Source organism: Orcinus orca, chromosome 17 (genome assembly GCF_937001465.1).
Source record: "Orcinus orca chromosome 17, mOrcOrc1.1, whole genome shotgun sequence".
In the NCBI taxonomy this organism is placed as follows: domain Eukaryota; kingdom Metazoa; phylum Chordata; class Mammalia; order Artiodactyla; family Delphinidae; genus Orcinus; species Orcinus orca.
In genome coordinates, this window is record NC_064575.1 from 13261935 (window position 1) to 13284026 (window position 22092).

The window sequence follows — 22092 nt, forward strand, 5'->3', positions numbered from 1 at the left end:
TGCTGATTGCTGATTGCTCCACGTTCTCACCAGCCTTTGGTGTTGTCAGTACTTTGGATTTTGTCCTTTCTAGTAAGTGTGTAGTGGTATCTCATTGTTGTCGTTTTAATTTTCAATTGCCTAATAACATAAGATTTGAGCATCTTTTTATATGCTTATTTGTCACCTACATATCTTTGGTGAGGTATCTGTTCAATTCTTTTGCCCATTTTAAGTATCTGGTTGTTCATTTTCTTTTTGTCGAGTTTTAAGAGTTCTTTGTATATTTTGGGTAACAGTCTTTCATCATATATATCTTTGGCATATATTTTCTCCCTGCTTGTGGCTAGTCTTCTCATTATCTTATCATTCACAGAGCAGAAATTTTAATTTTAATGAAGTCCAATTTATCAGTTATTTCTTACATAGATCATGCCTTTGTTGTATCTAAAAAAGTCATCACCCTACCCAAGGTCAACTATATTTTCTCTTATGTTATCTTCTAGCTTTGCATTTTGCATTTAGGTCTATGATTTATTTTGAGTCAACTTTTCTGAAAGATGTAAGGTCCATGTCTAGCTGCTGCTGCTTCTTTTTAATTTGCATGTGGATATACAGTTGTTCCAGCGCCGTCTGTTGAATGGATTGTTCTTTCTCCATTTTTTGCCTTTGCTCCTTTGTCAAAGATCAGTTGACTGTATTTGTGTGAGTCTAGTTCTGGGGCCTCTGTTGGGTTCCATTGATCTGTTTGTCTATTCTTCTGCCAATACAACACTCTTTTGATTACTGTAGCTTTATAGTGAGCCTTGAAGTCAAGTAACGTCAGTTCTCTGATTTTATTCTTCTTCAGTATTGTCTATTCTGTGTCTTTTATCTCTCCAGATAAACTTAGAATCATTGAGATTCACAAAATAAGTTGCTGGAATTTATTTGGAATTGTGTTAAATCTACAGGTCAAGTTGAAAGAACTAACATCCTGACATTATTGACTCTTCCTATCCATGAATGTGGAATATTTAATTCTTCTTTGATATTTTTTATTCGGAGTTCTGTAGTTTTCCTCATATAGATGTTGTACACATTTTGTTAGATTTGTTCCTAAGTATTTAATTTTGGAGGTGCTAATGTACAAGTATTGGGTTTTCAATTTCAAATTCCACTTGTTCATTGTTGGTACATAGAAAAGTGATTGACTTTTGTATATTAACCTTGTGTCCTACAACCTTGCTATAATTGCTTATTTGTTGTGGCAGTTTTTTGGTTAATTCTTTTGGATTTTCTACATAGACAATTATACATTTGCAAACAAAGGCAAATTCATTTTTTCTTTCCAATCTATATGCCTTTCATTTCCTTTTTTTGGTCTTGCATTAGCTAGGAATTCCATACAGTGCTGAACAGGAGTGGTAAGAGGAGACATCCTTGTGTTGTTCCTGATGTTAGTGGGAATGCTTCTTGTTTCTTCTTTTTAAAACTTATTTTAATTTTTTAGTTATTGTGGTATAGTTGACTTATAATATTATATTAGTTTCAGGTGTACACCATAGTGATTGAATATTTTTATATATTACACACCATACAAAGTTATTATAAAATATTGACTATATCCCATGTGCTGTACATTACATCCCTGTGACTTATTTATTTAGTACCTCTTAATTCCCTTAACCTGTTTTGCCCTTTCCCCACCCCGCTCCCCTCTGGTAACCACTAGTTTGTTCTCTGTATGTGTAAGTCTTTTTCTGTTTTGTTATATTTGTTTGTTTGTTTTGTTTTTTAGTGAAAGCTTCTAGTTTCTCACCATTGTGTATAATGATAGCTGTAGGGTTTTAAAAGACTTTCTGTAATGTCGAGGATGTTCTCCTCTGTTCTTAGTTTGCTGAGAGCATTTTTTGTGAATGGCTGTTAGATTTTGTCAGATGCATCTTATGCATTTATCGTTATGACCATATGGTTTTTCTTTTCTTTTTTTTTTTTTTTTTTTGCGGTACGCGGGCCTCTCACTGTTGTGGCCTCTCCCGTTGTGGAGCATAGGCTCCGGGCGCGAAGGCTCAGCGCCCATGGCTCACAGGCTCAGCCGCTCCGCGGCATGTGGGATCTTCCCAGACCAGGGCATGAACCCATGTCCCCTGCATCGGCAGGTGGACTCTCAACCACTGTGCCACCAGGGAAGCCCTGGTTTTTATTTTTATACTATTGATGTGATGGATTACATTAGTTGATTTTCAAATGTTGAACCAGCTTTGCATATCTGGGATTATCCCACTTGCCTGTGGTGTACAATTCTTTTTATACATTTTCGGATTTTATTTGTTAATATTTTGTTTAGGATTTTGGAATCTAGTTTGTGAGTGATATTGGTCTGTAGTTTTCCTGTGAAATCTTTGTCTGATTTTGGTATTAGGGATGCTGGCCTCACAGAACAAGTTAGGAAGTATTTCTTCTACTTTAGTCTTCTGAAAGGCACTCTAGAGAATTGATATAATTTCTCCCTTAAATGTTTCATAGAATTCACTAGTGGACTCGTTTGGTCTGGTGCTTTCTATTTTGGAAGGTTATTAAATATTGATTCAGTTCCTTTACATAGATATAGTCCTATTTAAATTGTATTTCTTTTTGTGTGAATTTTGGCAGGTCATGTCTGTCAAGGATTTGATCCATTTCACCTAAGTTATCATTTGTGGTCATAATGTTTTTCATAATATTCCATTATTATCCTTTTTATGTCCATGGGATCTGTGATAATGTTGTATTTTTCATTTGTGATACTAGTAATTTACATCTCTACTCTCTCTTTCTCTCATTAATCTGGCTAGAGGCTTATCAATATTATTTATCTTTGCAAAGAACCAGCTTTTGATTTTGTTGAGTTTTGCTGTTGATTTGTGTTTTAAGTTTTCCTGATTTCTCCTCTAATTTTTATTATTTTTTCCTTTTGCTGACTTTGGATTTAGTTTGCTCTTCTTTCCTAAGCAAAAGCTTAGATGATTGATTTAATTCTTTCTTCTTTTCTTTTCTTTTCTTTCTTTTTTTCCTTTTTGGCTGCATCGCATGGCATGTGGAATTTCCTTGGCCAGGGATTGAACCCATGCTCCCTGCAGTGGAAGCATGGAGTCTTAATCACTGGACCACCAGGGAAGTCCAAATCTTTCTTCTTTTCTAATGTATGCACTCAATGCTATAAATGTCCCTCTAAGCACTTCTTTTGCTGCATCCCACAAATTTTGGTGAGCTGTATTTTCATTTTTTTTAGAATGTTTTCATATTTCTCTTGAGACTTCTTATTTGACCTATGTGTTATTAAGAAGTGTATTGTTTAATATCCATGCATTTGGGGGTCTTCTATCTATTATTGATTTCTAGTTTAATTAGTTCCATTGTGGTCTGAGCAGATATTTTATGATATCTATTCTTTTAGATTTGTTAGGATGTGTTTTATCCCCCAGAATATGCTCTGTTTTGGTCAATATTCCATGTGAGCTTGAGAAGAATGTATTTTCTGCGTAGTTGGATATAGTTAATTGATGTCCATTATATCCAGCTAATTGATAATGTTGTTGAGTTTAGCTGTGTCTTACTGATTTTCTGCCTGCTGGATATTTTCACTTCTGATAAAAAATTAAGTCCCCAGCAATGATAGTGAACTCATCTATTTCTCCTTACAGTTCTATCAGTTTTTGCCTCATGTATTTTGATGCTCTTGTTAGACACATACATGTTAAGGGTTGTTATGTGTTCTTGGAGAATTGACATCTTTTTAATTATCTCTGAGAACTCGTCTTGCTTTTGACATCTGCTCTGTCAGAAATTAATATAGCTTCTTCTGCTTTGTTTTGATTAATGTTAGCATAGTATATCTTTTACCATCCCTTTTCTCAATCTGTATGTGTTTTTATATTTACAGTCGGTTTCTTTTAGACAATGTAGAGTTGGGAATTGTCTTTTGATCCACTCTGACAATCTCTTTTAATTGGTGTATCTAGACCCTTGACATTCAGTGTGATTCTTGATATAGTTGGATTAATATCTCCCATATTTTTTACTGTTTTCTATTTATTGCCCTTTTTTTTTCTGTTTTTGTCTTCCATTCTTTCTGTGGCTTTAATTGAGCATCTTATTGATTCCATTTTCTCTCTTTTCTTAGTATATCAATTATACTTTTTAAACTTTTCTTTTAGTGGTTGCCTTAGAGTTTGCAATATGCTTTTACAAGTGATTCAAGTACACCTTCAAATAACACTATAACTCTTCATGGGTAGTGCAAGTACCTTATAATAACAAAATATTCCTAATACCTCCTTCTTCTTCCTTGTATCATTGCTGTCATTCATGTCACTTGTACATAAGAATACATAAGCATGTGTATGTATACACACACATATACATACATAATTGAATACATTGTTGCTGTTATTCTTTTCAACAAACTTTTCTCTTTTAGATCAATTTAGAGTAAGAAAAATAAAAGTTTCTATTTTCCCTTCATTTATTGCTTCTCTCTGATTTTTTTTTCTTTTTTTATGTACATCCAAATTTTTGACCCGTATCATTTGCCTTCTGTTTTAATAACATTTACTCTTTCTTGCAAGACAGGTCTACCACTCCATTTTTGTTTATCTGAGAGTTTTTATTTTCCCTTCACTTTTGAAGTATAGTTTCACAGGGTACAGAATTCTAGGTTGGTGATTTTTTTTCTCCCAACACTTTAAATATTTCACTTCATTCTCTTCTTGCTGGCATGGTTTCTGAGGAAAAGTCAAATGTAATTCTTTTCTTTGTTCCTCTGTAAGTAAGGTGTTTTTTTCCTCTGGCTCTTTCAAGATTTTCTTTTAATCTTTGATTTTTTTCAGTTTGAATATATGTCTAATTGTGGGGTTTTGGGGGCATTTGTCTTGTTTGGTATTCTGACCTTCCTGAATCTGTGGTTTGGTATCTGACGTGAATTTGGGGAAATTCTTGGTCATTATTGTTTGAATATTTCTTCTGTTCTCTCATCTCTCTTTTCCTTCTGTTATTCCCATTATGTATATATTATACCATATGTCACTGTGGAGAACTGTGGAGTTTTTGGATATTCTATCCCATTTCTTTCAGTCTTTTTTTTTTTTTTCCTTTGCTTTTCAGTTTTGGAGTTTCTATTGCCATATCCTCAAAGTCAGTGATTCTTTACTCGAGTCTCTAATGAGCCCATCAAAGGCATTCTTCATTTATGTTACAGTTTGAAAAAAATCTCTAGGATTTCTTTTTGATCTTTTCTTAGAATTTCCATCTCTCTGCTTTCATTGTCCATCTGTTCTTGCATGTTGTCTACTTTTTTCAGCAGAACCCTTAGCATATTACTCCTAGTTGTTTGAAATTCCTGCTCTGATAATTCCAACATCTCTGCCATATCTGAGTCTAGTTCTGACGCTTGCTCTGTCTCTTCTATCTGCTTTTTTTGTCTTTTAGTATGCCTTGTAATTTTTGGTTGAGAGCCAGACATGATGTACTATGTGAAAGGAACTCTGGTAAATAGGCCTTTAGTGTGTGGTAAGTAAGATGTGGGGGGATGGGAAGTGTTCTGTAGTCTTATGATTAAGTCTTTTGGTGAGCCTGTGTCCCTGAGCTGTGACCTTCACCAATTTTTCTCAGTAGTCCCCCCTCCTTATATGGAAAAAGTTGGCAAGTGTAAGTGAGGGTTGAGTATTTTTCTTTTCCCATCTGGAAGATTAGAGCAGGCAGGAGTCAGCATTTCTCTTCCCACAGTTCAATTAGGCTCTGCTATAACCCCAATAGTGTAGACTCCCGTGAAATAGTTTCTTCTTGAGCAGGCCTCATTAAGAAGAACAGAATGCTCTGATGTATTTCAAAATGGTTACTTTTCCCCTCCCTCTAGGGGCACAGGAGAAGATTTCACTCTGATATTCACTGTGAGAAACTGGTAAAGCTCCTGGAGGTAAAACTCACAAAAGTGTGAGCCCTCCCCTCCCTCCTTTGACTGTGTCCCCCTGGAGTTTTAATCCTCAGACTTGTCCATACTGAGCCTTCAATAATTTGTCAGTTACAGTTCAGGATCTCCTAACCTGTACTGCTTCTGGCAAACATTTCAGCTCAGGCGTTTGTGATCTGGTAAGTTGTAATTCTGTTTTCACCTGTTTGTGTGTTGATGTTTGCACTAATGGTGCAAAGCAAGGATGTGTAAAGCTGCCAGTGCTTTAGCGTGAGTCAACGCAATGGCACCAAACTGTACTAGTTGTCACTGTATTAGTTGTCACTGTATTAGTTGTCACTGTACTAGTTGTCACTGTATACTTCACTGTCACCCACTCGCGTGGGTGGTTGGGAATGCCGGTTGCATTGAAGAATGTTCTGGATAAAGCTGTAAAAATTATTAATTTTATTAAATCTTGACTCTTAAGCACATCTGTTTAATATTCTGTGAGATGAGATGGGAGATATAGCTAGGTACTTTGCTGCATATGCAAGTGTTATGGTTGTCTCCAGGGAAAGACTGGGTGTGATTGTTTGAGTTGCTGTGGAACATCATATTTACTTGAAACAGCAGCTGTGGGATGAACTGTGGTTTCAGATTTGGGGTATTTGGAAGATATTTTCTCAAAAAAGAATGAAGTGAGCCTGTCATTGCAAGAAAAAAACTGGTAGTATTTGCTTATGGTGATAAATTCAAGTGAATTTAGAGTTTGGAAAATTTATGTCTATCACTGTGAGCTTGGCAGCTTCCTTACACTTAAAGACTTTTCTAATGAGTTGGATATACTGAGATTAACTAATGTGATGTGTTTTTTAAATATTGAATAATGAAATGTGTTAATATTTGGAAGATATGCATAACTCTCAGTGAATTACTATTTAAAAATGTACAACATTGAGCTTCTCTGGTGGCTCAGTGGTTGAGAGTCCGCCTGCCGATGCAGGGGACATGGGTTCGTGCCCCAGTCTGGGAAGATCCCACATGCTGCGCAGGGGCTGGGCCCGTGAGCCACGGCCGCTGAGCCTGCGCGTCTGGAGCCTGTGCTCCACAATGGGAGAGGCCACAACAGTGAGAGGCCCACTTACCGCAAAAAAAAAAAAAAAAAAGGACAACATCAAACATGGTTAAAAGGTCTCTTCAAATTCCAAGATAGGTCAATGGGTTTTAAGGTAACAGAGTATGAAAAGTTCACTGATACGGTTTCGGATTCCATATCATGACTACCTTTAAGAAACTACCACTTACTGAATTTTGTTGTTGTATTAAAGAAGAATATTCACAACTCACTGAAAATGTTATAGCAATGAACATATTTTTCCCTTTTCCAACTATCATTGAAAATACGTTTCCAAACAATATATCACAATGCATTGAAGCATTTGAGAAGTCAGCTATTTTCTATTAAGCCAGACGTTAAAGAAATTTGCATTCTTATGAGATAGTACCATACTTCGTACTACAATTTTTTAGGAAAAGATAGCTGTTTTTCATAAAAGTATGTTATATATGTTAACATGTAATGGGTTTATAATTGTTAATTTTAAATAAATTTGTAAATAAATGAATTTTTTGGATAGCAAATATTAAAATTTTCCTTAGTTTTAGTTGCTAACATATTAAATATTGTTAGATAATAATACACATAAATAAAAGCTCTTTGTGGTTCTCCGTAATTTTTAAGAGTGTAAAGGAGTCCTGAGTTTAAAGTGTTTAAGAACCACTGCCAAGAACAATGCCTGTCATTGAATTTTGTTTAGTGGTTAATAGTTAATATGTATTTAAATTTACAGACCGTAACACCACAATATGCATGTCTAGTACTTTTTTTTATGTTAAATAAAGGAGTCCTACTCAAAAAATTGGGACTCAATGGGTGTTCAGGAAAAAGTGAGATCCAGTGGACTGGAGAATTTATGAAAGATTTGCCAAAAGTATAATAAGGGAACATAAAATGTAACTCGAACAATGAATTGAGCTAGTATTTTCTAGCTTAAAAAATAAACTGTTCCTTGTTCTAAATTCACCTCCATATCTCTGCTCCCTCTCTCAGCAAAACTTTAAAAACTTTTAAACGTTTTCTGTGGTTATAGACTCCATCTTTCTATTTTCCATTTCTCCTTCTATCCATTCATTTGGGAGTGCCACAGTCAAGATCACCAGTGACCGACCTTGTGTTGTCAAGTCATATATCTGTTTGTACCTTACCTGAATTCTCAGCACCGTTAAAGCGATTGACCACTCCTTCTTTCTTGAAGCCCTCTCTCTGTTGGCTTTTGTGACACTATACTCCTGGTTTTGCTCCTTCCTACCTTACTGACTTCTTTAGTTTCTCTTCTTCTGCTTGACCTCTAAATGTTGGAGTGCCCCCAAGGTTATGTCCTGGGGCTTTTTTTTCTTCTCTATCTATATACTTTCTCCAATGAACTGGGGCCAGCTGTCTCTTCTCTCTTCCCTGAGTTATGAACACTTTCCCTGAGTTATGTCTTTGTGCCAGGGACATTAAACTCTTTAACTTCAGCCTTGAACTCCCCTCAGAAACCAGGATCAGTACAGCTACCTCCCTACTTGAGATCTCTACAGTGGTGTCCAGTAGGCATCTCAAATTCAACATGGCCAGGACAAGCTGACCCTCCCACTCCAACAATTACTCCTCATTTCGACTTCTCCATTCCAATGAAATGGCGCCATGATCAACCAGGTATTCAAAGCAAACTCAAATGACAAGCCTTTTTCACTTAATAGGACTTTGTTTTTTTCTCAGGAAGTCAAAACAAAACACTGTCTTCCAAAGAATTTTGATGTCATAATATTGTTTTAAGTTCAAGAGGTAAAAGGAAAATATTTACTCTTATTTTTTCCACGTATTTTCATGAAATGAGTACACTTCTTCCTGCAATAGGGCGGCTCCTCTTAAATCCTTCATATGTAAAATTTATCCATCTCTATTGATATTAAATAGCCACAGTTTCAAGGTGACAGTTGCTGCTAAAATCATTCTGAATGTAGAATATTTATAGGAGTAATAAGGTTTAATCCCTGTATAATATGAAATTCAGATTGGCATCAGGTATCTAGAATTAAAAGTGCGAACTGTTAAAATCTGTGCGATATTTGAGAGTGATCTGTGTGCCTGACTGATGAAAAGAGTGGGAAGGACAAAAGTGAGTTGAGAAAGATTATCATTTAGTACACTGAAATTATAAGATAAGCAAATGCATTCTGAGAATAAAACTCATCATGGACTTGACTTTTGAGCTGGTAGTGGCCCAGATGGACAGACAAGGCCAAAGGGGATTGCTGTCATCTCCCTATTATATCTGAGTTTGCTTCCTTCTTTTGATTTCTTGGTAGCAAACTTGTGACATTTTTCGCTTTCTCAAACTTTAATGTATCACATTTAATACATTTTATCAAACTCTTGCTGAGAGGAAAACAACGTGGACCAAATTGAAGAGAAGGTGAGGTGAGCTCTCTGAATGGGAAGAAAGCAGCCCACGACTAGAGTGATATCTGGGAACACACCGTGCAGCATCATCGTCAGGGGAGCGCTGGTTTGCTGAGTGTGTGCTGTGCTAATTACACACCTGCAAGCTGGAGGTCCCTTCCTCCAAAGGTGACCTAGGCTGTCTTACCTGGCTCACCTGTCTCTGCATCTCACGAGCCTTCAGAGATTATCATCACCTGTTTACACAGCCCAGCTTGTGATTTTCATTGTTGGGAGGAGGGTCCTCTGGTGAGGTATCAGGAACTCCAAGTGGCTGAGCGAGAGGGTACTGTACGTAGAGGGAGTATGACCTGGAGTTGAAAGTCAGGGTGAAATAAGTGAACCCGTTTTTCCCATTGAGTCTTACTTATTTGTTTCCCAGTCTGTTTCTTTAGTCTTTGGAAGAATAAACATAAGATCATCAGACTGTGGTCTCTGGACCAAGTGTATTAGGGAACGTGCTCAAAATGCAGATTTCTGGGTCCTAAACCAATCTGCTGAATCAGGCCTTCTGGGGACAGGGCTGGGGAATCTGCATTTGAAGAAGCTCTCCAAGTCATACACAGTGAAAAGTTTGAGAACCACTGGCATTAAAAGCCATTTTCTGGTACTTATTTTCCATATATTTGTATCAGAATGAAGATGATATAATTCTGATGAAATTCTGAACCAGGGAGAATGGATGAGTACAGAGATAAAACAACATATTAAATCTCATGTGTTTTTGTGACTAGGGTATTAATGCTTCCTTGATTGATAGGAGAAAGATTAAATGCCCCAGTTACCAAAGTCTGAAAGGACTCTGTAGATTCTGGTTGTTAAAGGATGATTCTGAGAACACGTTGTTTACCTTCAGAGAGGAAGACTTACACATTTTGTAAAAAATGTCAAACAGTTTTCATGATTTTGCCCTCTGGGCAAACCGTCTTAAATCTGCCTTCACTGTTGTATAAAATGAGGCTCTTGGGAAAAATAAATGCTTGGTTAGAAATGCTAAGAAGTTCCAGGTTTTCTTTCCTATGCAGTTAAACAAAAAGTTCCCTATTGTCATGGAGGATTGAAGATAAAAAGTCAGATAAAGATAGAGTTTACTTTATTAGCTTGTGTGTTTCCTTCTACCTCCTAGTTTGATTCATTTTCACTACCTCCTGTCTTCAATTTGTTGGTTTCAGAATGTGACTGAGTTCAGTTTATGAAGATAAGGTTTATACATGTAGAAGTGAAGTTTAAGTTTTGCTTGCATGAGAGGTTATGTTTCCTACGTGGTTAATACGAAATGTAAACTGGGCAACCAAAGCAACCGTGCTGTTTTAAGACTAAACAGAAAGAGCTAAGGAGCATTTTTAGTATAGGTATATGGAAAACTATTCCAGAAAAACAAAACTAAAATTAAAAATTAGACTAACACTAATTAAAATGGGCACTTAAAGTCAGAAAATTCGAAAATCTCTCTCCATTGCAAATTATACCTAACTTTAGATAATATTTCAAAAGATTGTATCACGTTTCCAATAAAAAAGTTAAGGCGACATCCAGTACTTTCATATTTATTTTATTTAATTCAGCTGAATTCTTTCATTCATTTGAGGCTGTCAGTACTGATGTGGCTTTGTAGTTATGGAATCTGAAATGTGAACCCATTGAATCAGGAATCAAGATGGTGCTGAAGCTAAAGCTAGGAGTGAGATCTGTGGCCCATTTGTTTTGTTTCCTTTAAATAATATTGTTATTTTTCTTTACAAAAGTTACAACATGCACACAGCCAGATAGTCTGACAAAAAGAAAGTGTACAAAGGTCATCTTCCTATCACCTGGAGGTAATCACTGTTTGCATTTTGGTATATGCTACATATTTTTTCTTAGTATGAACGCACACTGACATTACCCATGTGTATATATGTATATATTATATACATGTGTAATATTCGTATATGTACACACATATACAGTTGTGTGTGTGTATATATATATGTATATATACACGGAAGTGTGTATGTATAGGTATGCACACATCCAGTATGCTGTTTAGTAATTTTTTTTGCCAAACAGTATTTTATAGACATCTGTTGTATACACACATATGTATATATAATTTTCATCCCATTCCATTTATGATTACACTTTTGCACAGTATTCTGTAGTTTGCATGTACCATAGTATATGAAATGATCCCATTAATTATGGGCATTTAGGTGGTTTCCACTTTTGTAATCAATACACTGAAACCCCTTGTCTGAATATTTTCTTAGGATAAATTCCCAGAAGTAGAATTACTGGGTTAAAGGGAATGCCCACTTAAAAATTTGAGATATATTGTAAGTTGTCCTTAAAAGTGTTGTGCCGTTTTATACTGTTATTAGCAATGTCTTGAGGGTGATAATTTTGGAATATTATGCACAATCCTGGGTTTTGTTAATCTTTTAAATCTTTGTAAATATAGCATGTCAAAAATGAACTTTTTTTTTTAATGAAATTCTTACATTAATTTTCATTTGTTTGATGCAGTATCTTGAGATTGCTTCAAGCTTCTGTGTGCCCTGACTTGGCAGGTAGTGGCTGGAGTTCTTAAGACAGACAAGGGAAGGGGTGATCTCACGTGGTCACTAGGTAGTTAGTGGACGTTGTCTTGAGGACAACGTCTTGTATTTGCTGGATAGAAAGTCTCGTCTTTTTTTCCTTCTAAACTTTCTCTTTTAAGGCTCAGTATAAATAACTCTTTTAATCCTTTTTTTCTTTGCTAAATTAATAGCTTATTTAGTCATGGGCTTAATGGCCATCAGGAAGAGTCCAGATCTTTGAAATACAAATGAACTCATTTGCCTACCATAGGGCTGTGGAGAGCTCAGACCTGTTCCCAGAAATACAAATTCTGGCTTCCTAAGACTTGAATGGGGCAAGAGGGGATGGGAAATTCTTCCATTCCTTCTTGAAGGTCCCTTTCTTTCTCCCTTCCTCCCTCACTTCCTCAATTTCTCTCACTTCTAAAGGGCTCCCTTTAGAATTTCTGGCCCTTTTGTTTGTATTAGAAATCCCATTTGGGGCTAGATTTTGGTCTTTTGTGCTTCACAAGACTTAGAAGTTTAGGAAACATTTGACTCTGTGTGTTTTACCGCAGAACTTTGAGATCTTGGTGGATACGTTTAATTCATATCTACGTGATCACTTTTGGTCCTGTCCCCAAACTATAAAGGATATTTAATTCCCAGGTAGGAGAAGCAACGCACAAGATTTCTGCCTTATACAACAAAACTGTAACACTCGACAGTTATTGGATTTTTAAACTTTGGTTTCTTATAAAAAACAATTAATTCAGATCAACACTCATTTGATTAGTCCAATGTTGCCTTCATAGTATCTTTTCCTGCTTTCTGCAGGCATTCTTACACCGGATGAACCAGTGCGCTGCGTCGAAACTTGACAAAAATGTAACAGAAGAAACGGTGAAGGTGAGGAGGTGCCCTCGACCCCAGCCCAAGGTCCACTCAGATGAAATGTTACCCGTGGGATGTTGCCTCAGGGCTCGTCAACTTGTCTCCACTTCCGGGATAAGTTCTGTACCAGTCACCAGTCATTGTGTGGCCAGCAATGAGAAAAAGGGAAGCTAGGGTTTGGGAAAAGAAACGGGGGTTATGAGGATGGTGTAGAAGACAGAGAGGAATTTTTGCCAAGACCTTGGAAACGTTTGAAAGGAGGAAAAAGATAACCCCAAGTCCAAGAACCTTCATGTCTCTGGAGGGGAAAGGAGCTGAACCGTGTGTGAGGGGATTGCTAGAGGGCCTGGGCGGCAGGATGCGGGTACATGCGGCTTCCAGTCTCTGACCCCTGGAGAGCAAACGATTTGGAGGGTCCACTGGGGCAGAAAACGTCCACACAGTATCTTCAGCTCACAAATGTATAAACATTTCCTTTTAAACTGTAGGGAAGGAAAATTGTGAAGAGTTTGGGGGAAAAAAGGGGGGGATGGTAAATGAAAATTAATTGTGCTCTAGTCATTATTCATTGAAATTGTATAAATCATCATTGATATTTATTTTGGATGCCAACTTGCTGTTTTATTTTACGGAAAATAATTTCCAAGGATTTTATAGGCACATCTGTTTCCCATTAAATTCAATAGTAACGTTTACATTCTCCTTACCATGGAGTGTTTTAGTTTGGGTGCTTTTGGTTGCAAGCAAAAGACACCTGTTACTCAAAGGGACATGAAGGTACTTTGATTCCCATAGCAGGGACTTCTATGGGCAAAGAAGCCCTTCCCCCAGAGCCTGCCAGCCATTCTGCCCGCGCTGTTTTACCTGCAGTCCGCTGTCCTTAGTTGGGTGGGACAACGACCATGCTTGGGTTCAGTTACTCAGGTTTGTCCTGAGAGCCGGGACTAGGTTCCCAGTTCCCAGAATTGTGTGGGAGGGGAGAGGATGTCCAGACAGAATGGGTGCTCTGCCGGCCGGGGGGTGGGGGGGTGGGAAGGACAGCTCTCCACCGACGTTTTCAACTTGGAGAGAAAATACTCCACTCCCATAGAAGTTTTTAAAAACTTGCTTCACTATTGCACTTACACATTTATTTACAGATGCTGTTCTCAAACATTGAAGATATCCTTGCAGTACATAAAGAATTCTTAAAAGTCGTGGAGGAATGTTTACATCCAGAACCTAATGCTCAGCAAGAAGTGGGAACCTGCTTTCTTCACTTCGTAGGATCAATTTCTGTTTATTTTAAAAGCTTTTCCCCCTAAAATTTCCAGTTTCACTTCTGGCACAGTAGTATGTGGGAATTCAGCATTAGAAGCAAAATCTGACACCAAAAGTTTGGGGTCTTTTAAGGCCAATGAAATCTTCCACTTAGAGCCAGAAAAGGGGAGAGGGCCTCACATCATCCATTTTATTCAGCGAAGAATAAACAGGCTTTTCTTTTTCCCAACGAGTTAGTTTTTTGCATCCTCTGTAGCTTTGAATTCTAATGAATATTCAGGCTGTTTCATAATGAATGGATTTTTATGTTTCCCTCAAACATAGAGCATTTCTCTTTTGAGGCAGAAAATCCTTACTTTTACAATGCTGCGATGAGCCTTTTATTAGTCAAAACATTCCCTTGTTAATTGACTTGTGACTAACCTGGAGGTGAACAGACCTCGTCCCTCTAGGTACACATATGCCTGCATCTGAATTTTTCTCAGAGGCTTGTACTGAACAGTGCTGAAGAAGAACAAGCCAGTACTTGGTTATTTCAAATTATATGTCGTGCTTGTATGATCATTTTCATCCCTTTGCACATGATAGCTGAAATTATTTATGCAATTGATTTGCAAGGTACAAAGCCACCGGTACGGTGAAAATCGTTTTCAGAACTAAAGGGCATTCATACTGACAAAGGAAAAATGATGCTGCTATTTCTACCACTCTGCTGATGCTAATTTTCAGAATACCAATTTGAATCCATTTACTTATCAAAATGCTATGCAATTAGTGTTTTATTTAAAAATGTATAGGAGTATTTTGTCATATAAATCAATTTTCATTTATTTTTGATTTCCAGTCTTTTATAAAGTAATGATACGGAGTTTCTAGATCTATATTTCTGTATGTGGTGAGCAGACTCTGTAAATGTTATTTTTAGAATCAGAAAATAGTCCATAAAAATAATTATATTAAAGGGAGAGACTCCTTGGGTATAGGAAGATCAAGGTTTCGTTGGGCAAAACTATAAACCACGTGTGTTGTATCCACTTAATCCAGACTGTTCCCTTTCATGAAAGAATGCACATCTCCCGCCAGCTGGAGTAGTTGCTATCTCAGTGCCGGGCTGCACATGGGAATCTTGCACCCTGACATCCATTTCCTCAGTAACACACTATGAATCTGTCAGCCATGAATTTAGTTAAACTGTTTCTGAAGTTTGTTTTCTTCTGTTATCCCATCTCTTGAAATAAGTAATTCAATACATTTTCTACTGGCTGTACAAAATAGCACTCAGTGTTTCTAAATACACGTCTTTGAAATTTTAGAGGACGCACTTCTGTTCCACTATTCAGTCACTACATTTTCTGTGTCTGCCTCTTTTACTGGGATATATTCACTGGGATATTTGATAGATATTGATCATAGATACTTGGAGAAAATCTTACAGATGGAAGGAAGCTTTAGGGATCAAGATGGTGTGAAATTTCTCCTTTTATGAAAGAATCCCTTCTGTAGGATCTGTGAAGGTTGTTGATCTTGTTTTTACTTGATCCCTTTTAGTTACAGCTCGAATTGTTAGAAAATCTCTATATTAATCCTGAATCTGCCTATCACTGCCCATCATGCCCCTTGCAGTTTCCACCCAGTGGTTCTAGTATTGTGTTTTGGAGCTACAAAGAGTTGTAAATCCTTTACAATAAATAGGACAGCTATTTGAAGTAGCTACCGTTCCTTTTATATACTAACAAATATCTCTCTCTGAGATGACCTCTCAGATGGAATATCTTCAGGGTCTGTCATTATCTCAGTCGCTTGTTGCTGACTGTTCTCCACTTTGTCAGTGTCCTTCTTAAACACAACTGTCCAGCTTGGTGCATATGACCTGCAGGGTACTATGTCCTATTGCTCTATGATCTGGCACTTGCCCTCCACCAAAAATACTTTCTTCCCCCTCCCTGCTAGGGAATCATGGATTTATGTCTCTGTATCTTGCCCACATATGACACCTTTTTTAAAGCTGTGTCTGAATCCTCCCAGCAAAGCTAAGTACTCTCTTCTCTGTAATCTGCTACCACGTCGTTCATTTAATTTTTATTGCATACATCATATTGGATTGTAATTAATATAAGTCTATCTCCTTTCCTAGACCATTCTTCATAGATCAGGGAAAATAAATTAAACATACTTATATATACACATAGTATAGCTCTTGAAACATAGTAAACACTTAATAAAGGTTGTGCATAAAATCACACTTAATATTTCAAAATGGCTAATAAAATGACTAACTTATTCTTACTTGAATTCACAGAAAGACAAGTTTCGTATCTACGACGAATATTGTAGTAATCACGAGAAGGCACAGAAATTGCTTTTTGAACTTAACAAAATAAGAACAATCCGGACATTTCTTTTGGTAAGTATATATTTACATATCACTGTATGCTGTTATTTGTTGATAGCCCCGCTGAGAGCCAAGGAATAACATCCGTGTGGTGTAAAAAGTGCTTGTATGACATCTGTTTTTAACATATCCCTGCTAGGAAGCTAGAGAGTCATTTGAGAAATGTAAGAAGTGAGACTGTAAATCAACTATATTTCTCTCTATATATGCTCTTAAAATCTCACACACACACACACACACACACACACACACACACACACAAATGAAATGAACGAAATGAAAAGAAGTGAGAGTTGGGAGAAGCTTGTTTCTGGGGAAACACTGTCATGCCCTCTCCTGGTTGATTATGAGTTGTGAAACCGCAGGTTCTTAGTGAGCGAAGACATTTATGCCAGAGTTCACAGTTGCTTTTATATCCCTCAGCTCCCTAGAGCTTCATTTACTTCTGCTAAGAGAGCTCTAAGTAGGGCAGTGACAGGAAGGAAATGCATCATGGGGATGGTAGAAAAGAATTTTCAAGATTGACTTTTCTTCTACATACATTCCATATTCAGTGTTCGTAAAAAGCGCAAGAATCTGTATTTAATTTCTTCAGGATCGTACAAATAAACGCATAGCGTGGCAGTTTCTTGGACATTGTAATTGCCAGTGAGAACCACACTGTAAATAGAATTCAGTGATATTTAACGAATTGTGGAGTGGAACAGACATCTCCACGATCCAGTTTTAGAGCCTGGATCAGCTCATTTAAAATGAAAAATAAAATGCCCATTTACAGCTCTTTTCCACTCGCACCATTAGCTCCAGGCAATCATTGATCTGCTTTCGATCTCTATAGGTTTGCTTTTGTTGGAGATTTCATGTAAATGGATTTGTACAATATAATCTTTTGATGCCTGGCTTCTTTTACTGAGTAAAATGATTGTGAGGTTCATCCTTGTTGTAGCATGTATCCACATTCTATTCATTTTTATTGCTGAATAATATTCCATTGTATTTTGTTTATCCGTTTGCCGGTTTATGAACATTGGGTCAACAATTGACTATGATAATGATGGACCTTGAAGATCCTACATATGAGATGTCATTTCAGAGAGAGAGATTTCTTAGTGAAGTCAGGAAATGTCAAGTTTGGGCAATTCTGAAGAATGCTGTTATGAATGTTCATGTACAAGTCTGTGTGTGGACATACATTTTCATTCTCTTGGGTAAATACTAAGAGTAGAATTGCTGGATCAGAGTAAGTTCATGTTTAGTTTTTTTTTTTTTTTGTAATTGCTCTAGGGACTACAATATGCATCTTAACTTAGGAAGTTTATTTCCCTCAGGTTGGTTATTGTTTTTTGTTGGTTTTGTTTTCAGGAACTTGCCTGGATTTAATTTGAGAATCTGTGTCTTTTGTATGCGCAGCTGCTGCTATGTCTGCTCAGTTTTTGTTTTATAACTTAGCCTTTCTTTTTAGGGGTCACTCCTCTGACTGGTTAACTTAGTGGTCAGCTGGGGATTTGAAAGAGGTGATCGAACATCATAATCCAGATGATTTGTGGGTCTGTGTGTGAGTGTCGCGGGCGACACATTCACAGGCCAGGCAGTTTTCAAGTCAGATCTGGGTTTTTTTTCTCCTGGGGCCATCTCAGGTCCTCTCTGCACGTGCATAGTCTGACGTTTGCCCCGGACTGCAATCTCAGGCTAGCAGAAATGTGAGTGCTCCCCATTTTTCTTGGGCAGTGTGCTAATTTTATTGACAACACTCCTGGGTGTGGGATTTTTGCCCTCTGCAGTCCCCTCTGGTAGCAGGTTTGCAGGGCCAGGGCTACTGTGACAGGGCTACCATGCAGGATGAGCTGAGGATGGCCCTGGGGCTGGGGGCATGTAGGGGCAGGATGGGAGGAGCCCAGGCAAGAATGCCACCAACTCCCCTGTTCTTACCTGAAGTTCAGCAGTTTTTCATGAATAAACATTTCTCAGTTTGTTGTTTGACTTCAGTTGATTACCAGAGCCCTTAAATTGTTGTTTTTTTAAAATTTTGCTCAGTATAACAGTTGTTTTGGAGAAGAGAATTTACTCATCTCTTCTCTCTGCCATGGCCAGAGGAAGTTCCTGTGCCCCTGGACCAACGGGGCTCTCTTTGAACTATCAGAACTTTGCTGTCTTACTGAGGGCACTCTGTTCTCAGCGGAGCTGGCTCTCCACTAAATAAATGTCACAATTCCAGAGTGCTGGTTTTTACAAGATCCTACAGCATAGTCTGGTAGGAAGACCCTGGCTTTTATAGTTCTTGCCTTGGCACTCAGTGGCCACTAATTACCTGGATGACTTGAGGAAATTCATTACATGTCTGATGTCATTTTCCGTACTCATAAAATGGGGATAATAACAATGACCCTTTGAAAAACATTAAGGATTTACATATTTGGGGTGATGATATTATATTTTTGGTTACTTGCATATACTGTCACCTGAGTAAGTTTTTAGGATCAGTGGAATCTCTAGCAGCTTATTTAGGGAACATTCTGTCTGTCTACATAAGGAGAAAGCTGGCTCTCATAAGCCAGTCTAATAAGGACCTACTGTCTAGCACAGGGAACTCTACTCAATACTCTGTAATGACCTATACGGGAAAAGAATCTACAAAAGAGTGGATACGTGTATATGTATAACTGATTCACTTTGCTGTACGGCAGAAACTAACACAACATTGTAAATTAACTATACTCCAGTAAAAGTGAAAGAAATAAAGTGGCTGTTATGAAGAGAGTTTGTAATCTATACAGTACTAATAGACAAGGAAATAAAAATGGGTTAGACAGTCGTGTGTTCCGCAGGGTGCTTCAGCCCAGGGCTAGGTAGAGGGGGTGGCCGCATTTATAAGGGGTGCTCACTCATACGGTGACACTGAAACATCACTGGAAATAGAATGGGATGTAGATAGTTGTGTTACATAGGGTTCCTCTGGGGACAGTACCACACAGGTGGAAAGAGTATTTTGATGAGCTGATTGCAGTAGGGGTTGAAACCCCCAAAGAGCATGTTTGAATGAGACACTTCTTTGCTGCTGTGTCTTCTAAGGTTTCTGGTGAAGTGAAAGTCATGGTGTTGGTTTTGCCGAGTTGGTTGAACAAATTGGAGCTGAACTCAGTTGCTCAGGGCAGTGGGGGGGCTGGTCTGCTTGCATCACTCTTCCTTTTGCTTCCTTTCCCACTCAGCACTCGGTCTCTCCTCTCAAGGAATGTAGGACAGTATTTTAAAAAATAGTGGTATAAAGGTTATAAATTATCAGTATGATGTTTGAAGAGCTCTTTTCTTCCTTAGTCAAATATTTATTATCGGCTTCCTCTGTGCCAGTCACCCTGATAGGCACTGCAGAAACAGGTTTTGACGTAAGTCTCCAGGCTGTTATTTTAGGGAATTCCCTGGCGGTCCAGTAGTCAGGGCTTGGAGCTTTCACTGCCGAGGGCCCGGGTTCGATCCTGGTCAGAGAACTAAGATCCCACAAACCGCGTGGCGTGGCCAAAGAAAAAGATCTGTTTTTTAAAGTTTTTTAATTAAAAAATTGTTTTTAACATCTTTATTTGAATTTTTTTTGCATTGCTGCTTAAACCACAGAATAAAGACCTGGTGTTTCAGAGGATCGAGCCTGTATTTATCAGAGTCGATTCCCTTGACTACTACTTTCAGTAAATGGAAGCTGCTTCTATTTCATCTCACTGTGATTGCTGATTTTGAGTTTTCTCCTTCCATCTTGGCTCTGTAGAGATCATATCTGACATCCTTCCCTGAGACTGCCTGGCCAGTGTCATTGGTGAGGTATTATAGCTTGAAGCGACTTAGAGATCACTGGATTAAAACAGGCCAGTTGTACAGAGAGGAAAATTAGAATTTTGAAATCCGTCCAAGTTGTATCACTGGCCAGTGGCAGAGCATGGGTAGAACCCAGTTGTCCTCAGTCCTGGTCTTCTGCAACACCACATGACCTCCCCCTATAAGCGGGATGTATGTACATATGTGTACATCTATTTATTCATCCGTCAGTACATTCTTTCATCAGTACATCCATCCATCCATTCATCCATCTATCCATTAATTCATTCCTCCATCTCTATCTCTTTTTCCTCAGACCATACTCAGGTGAATATATGTGAATTCATTTTCAAGAGAAAGATTCAAAACACATTTTGGTCGGTAACTAATCTGAAAGGCAAAAGTATTTCCTTTTTCTCCTGTAAACTTTCTTTGTGACTGAATGTGCTTTTCTCAGAGAGAGAAGCTATATAGAGACATGCTTTCACAGGTTTTCAGCAGAAAAGTTTATGATAGAAGAAAGTTTCACCACCTCAGGCTTAAAAATGTACATAATTGTCTTTATTTCCCCCCCAGAACTGCATGCTACTTGGAGGACGGAAGAACACAGATGTCCCCCTGGAAGGATACTTAGTAACACCAATACAAAGAATATGCAAGTACCCTCTCCTTTTGAAGGTACTTTATGTGTTTACTTCATTGTTGCATTTCCCTTGTACCTGCATATTTTTGCTGATGATCTTTAAAAAATTTTTCTTTTAAATAGTGTGACATTCCAAAGAAAAGGCAACTATAGTTATTGGGAAAAATAGCTATTTTGTCAGTAATTTATATAGAGTGGGAAGCAAATGTCCTCGGAAAACACTTTTAGTGCTCTTTGCAAAAAATATGCTTGTTTGAGTTTCCTTCAGCGTAAATGCATTAGTTTCAAGATAGATCCCATTAAGTACATTATGACCAGTTTATATAGCGCTTTGTCTACAGGGTTCCTTATCTTAAGTAAATTTGCTGTTGGTATATTTTTTTTTCATTTCCCCAAACATTGGCGACTTCTTGATACTCATGAAGTTAAGGCCAAGTTACATAATTTCAGAGCCTGGTTTTTAAATCATTATTACAGGGAATGGTGTGGGTCACATGGGATAATAAATGATAGAAAGTGGAAAGACAGTGCTAAGACAACACTGCCTCTGGAAAACAGGAAATGCCTTACGGTCGTAGGTCCATCGCCTCATTACAATGACCAAAAGTTTTATTATGAGAAACATATTATAATATACTAATTACTGCTTATACTGCAAGGGTCTATGAATAGATTAGAACAGCAGTTCTGGAAAGGATGTTTTTTGGAAATGTAGAATCTGACAGTTTGGGGTGGTGGTTGAACATTTGAGTTCTGAGTTCAAATCCTATGCATTCTGCTTACTAGCTGCGTGACTGAGCTCGTCATCTAACCTCTTAAAGTCATGGGCTTTATTTATGAAACAGAAAAGATGATGATGACATGATGAAATTATAACATATATCTAAAAGAATGTATATATGTATGCATATGTATATCTCTGTGTATACATGTGTATGCATATACATAAAGGAGTACCTAATAATTAATTGAGGTGTTTTATACACATCATTTAGCATAGTATGTACTCCATAAGTGTTAGCCATTATTACTCATGTATATTTGATTCTTTTAATATATTAATATATTAACTACTTCTTAGCTTCTAAATTTAAAAAAACCTCAGAAATGTTATGGACATACTAACTGGTG

The 22092-nt window shown here is 37.5% G+C and overlaps 1 protein-coding gene across 1 annotated transcript in view; it reads left to right on the top strand.

The window, feature by feature from the left end:
- The window catches only part of PREX2 (phosphatidylinositol-3,4,5-trisphosphate dependent Rac exchange factor 2), a 288257-nt gene that overhangs the window by 64085 nt on the left and 202080 nt on the right, over nucleotides 1-22092 (top strand). The window contains exons 2-5 of the mRNA XM_004274946.3: nucleotides 12809-12880; nucleotides 14005-14127; nucleotides 16425-16529; nucleotides 20895-20996. Coding sequence (XP_004274994.1) covers nucleotides 12809-12880; nucleotides 14005-14127; nucleotides 16425-16529; nucleotides 20895-20996 — 402 coding nt within the window. The remainder of the gene's footprint in view (nucleotides 1-12808; nucleotides 12881-14004; nucleotides 14128-16424; nucleotides 16530-20894; nucleotides 20997-22092) is intronic.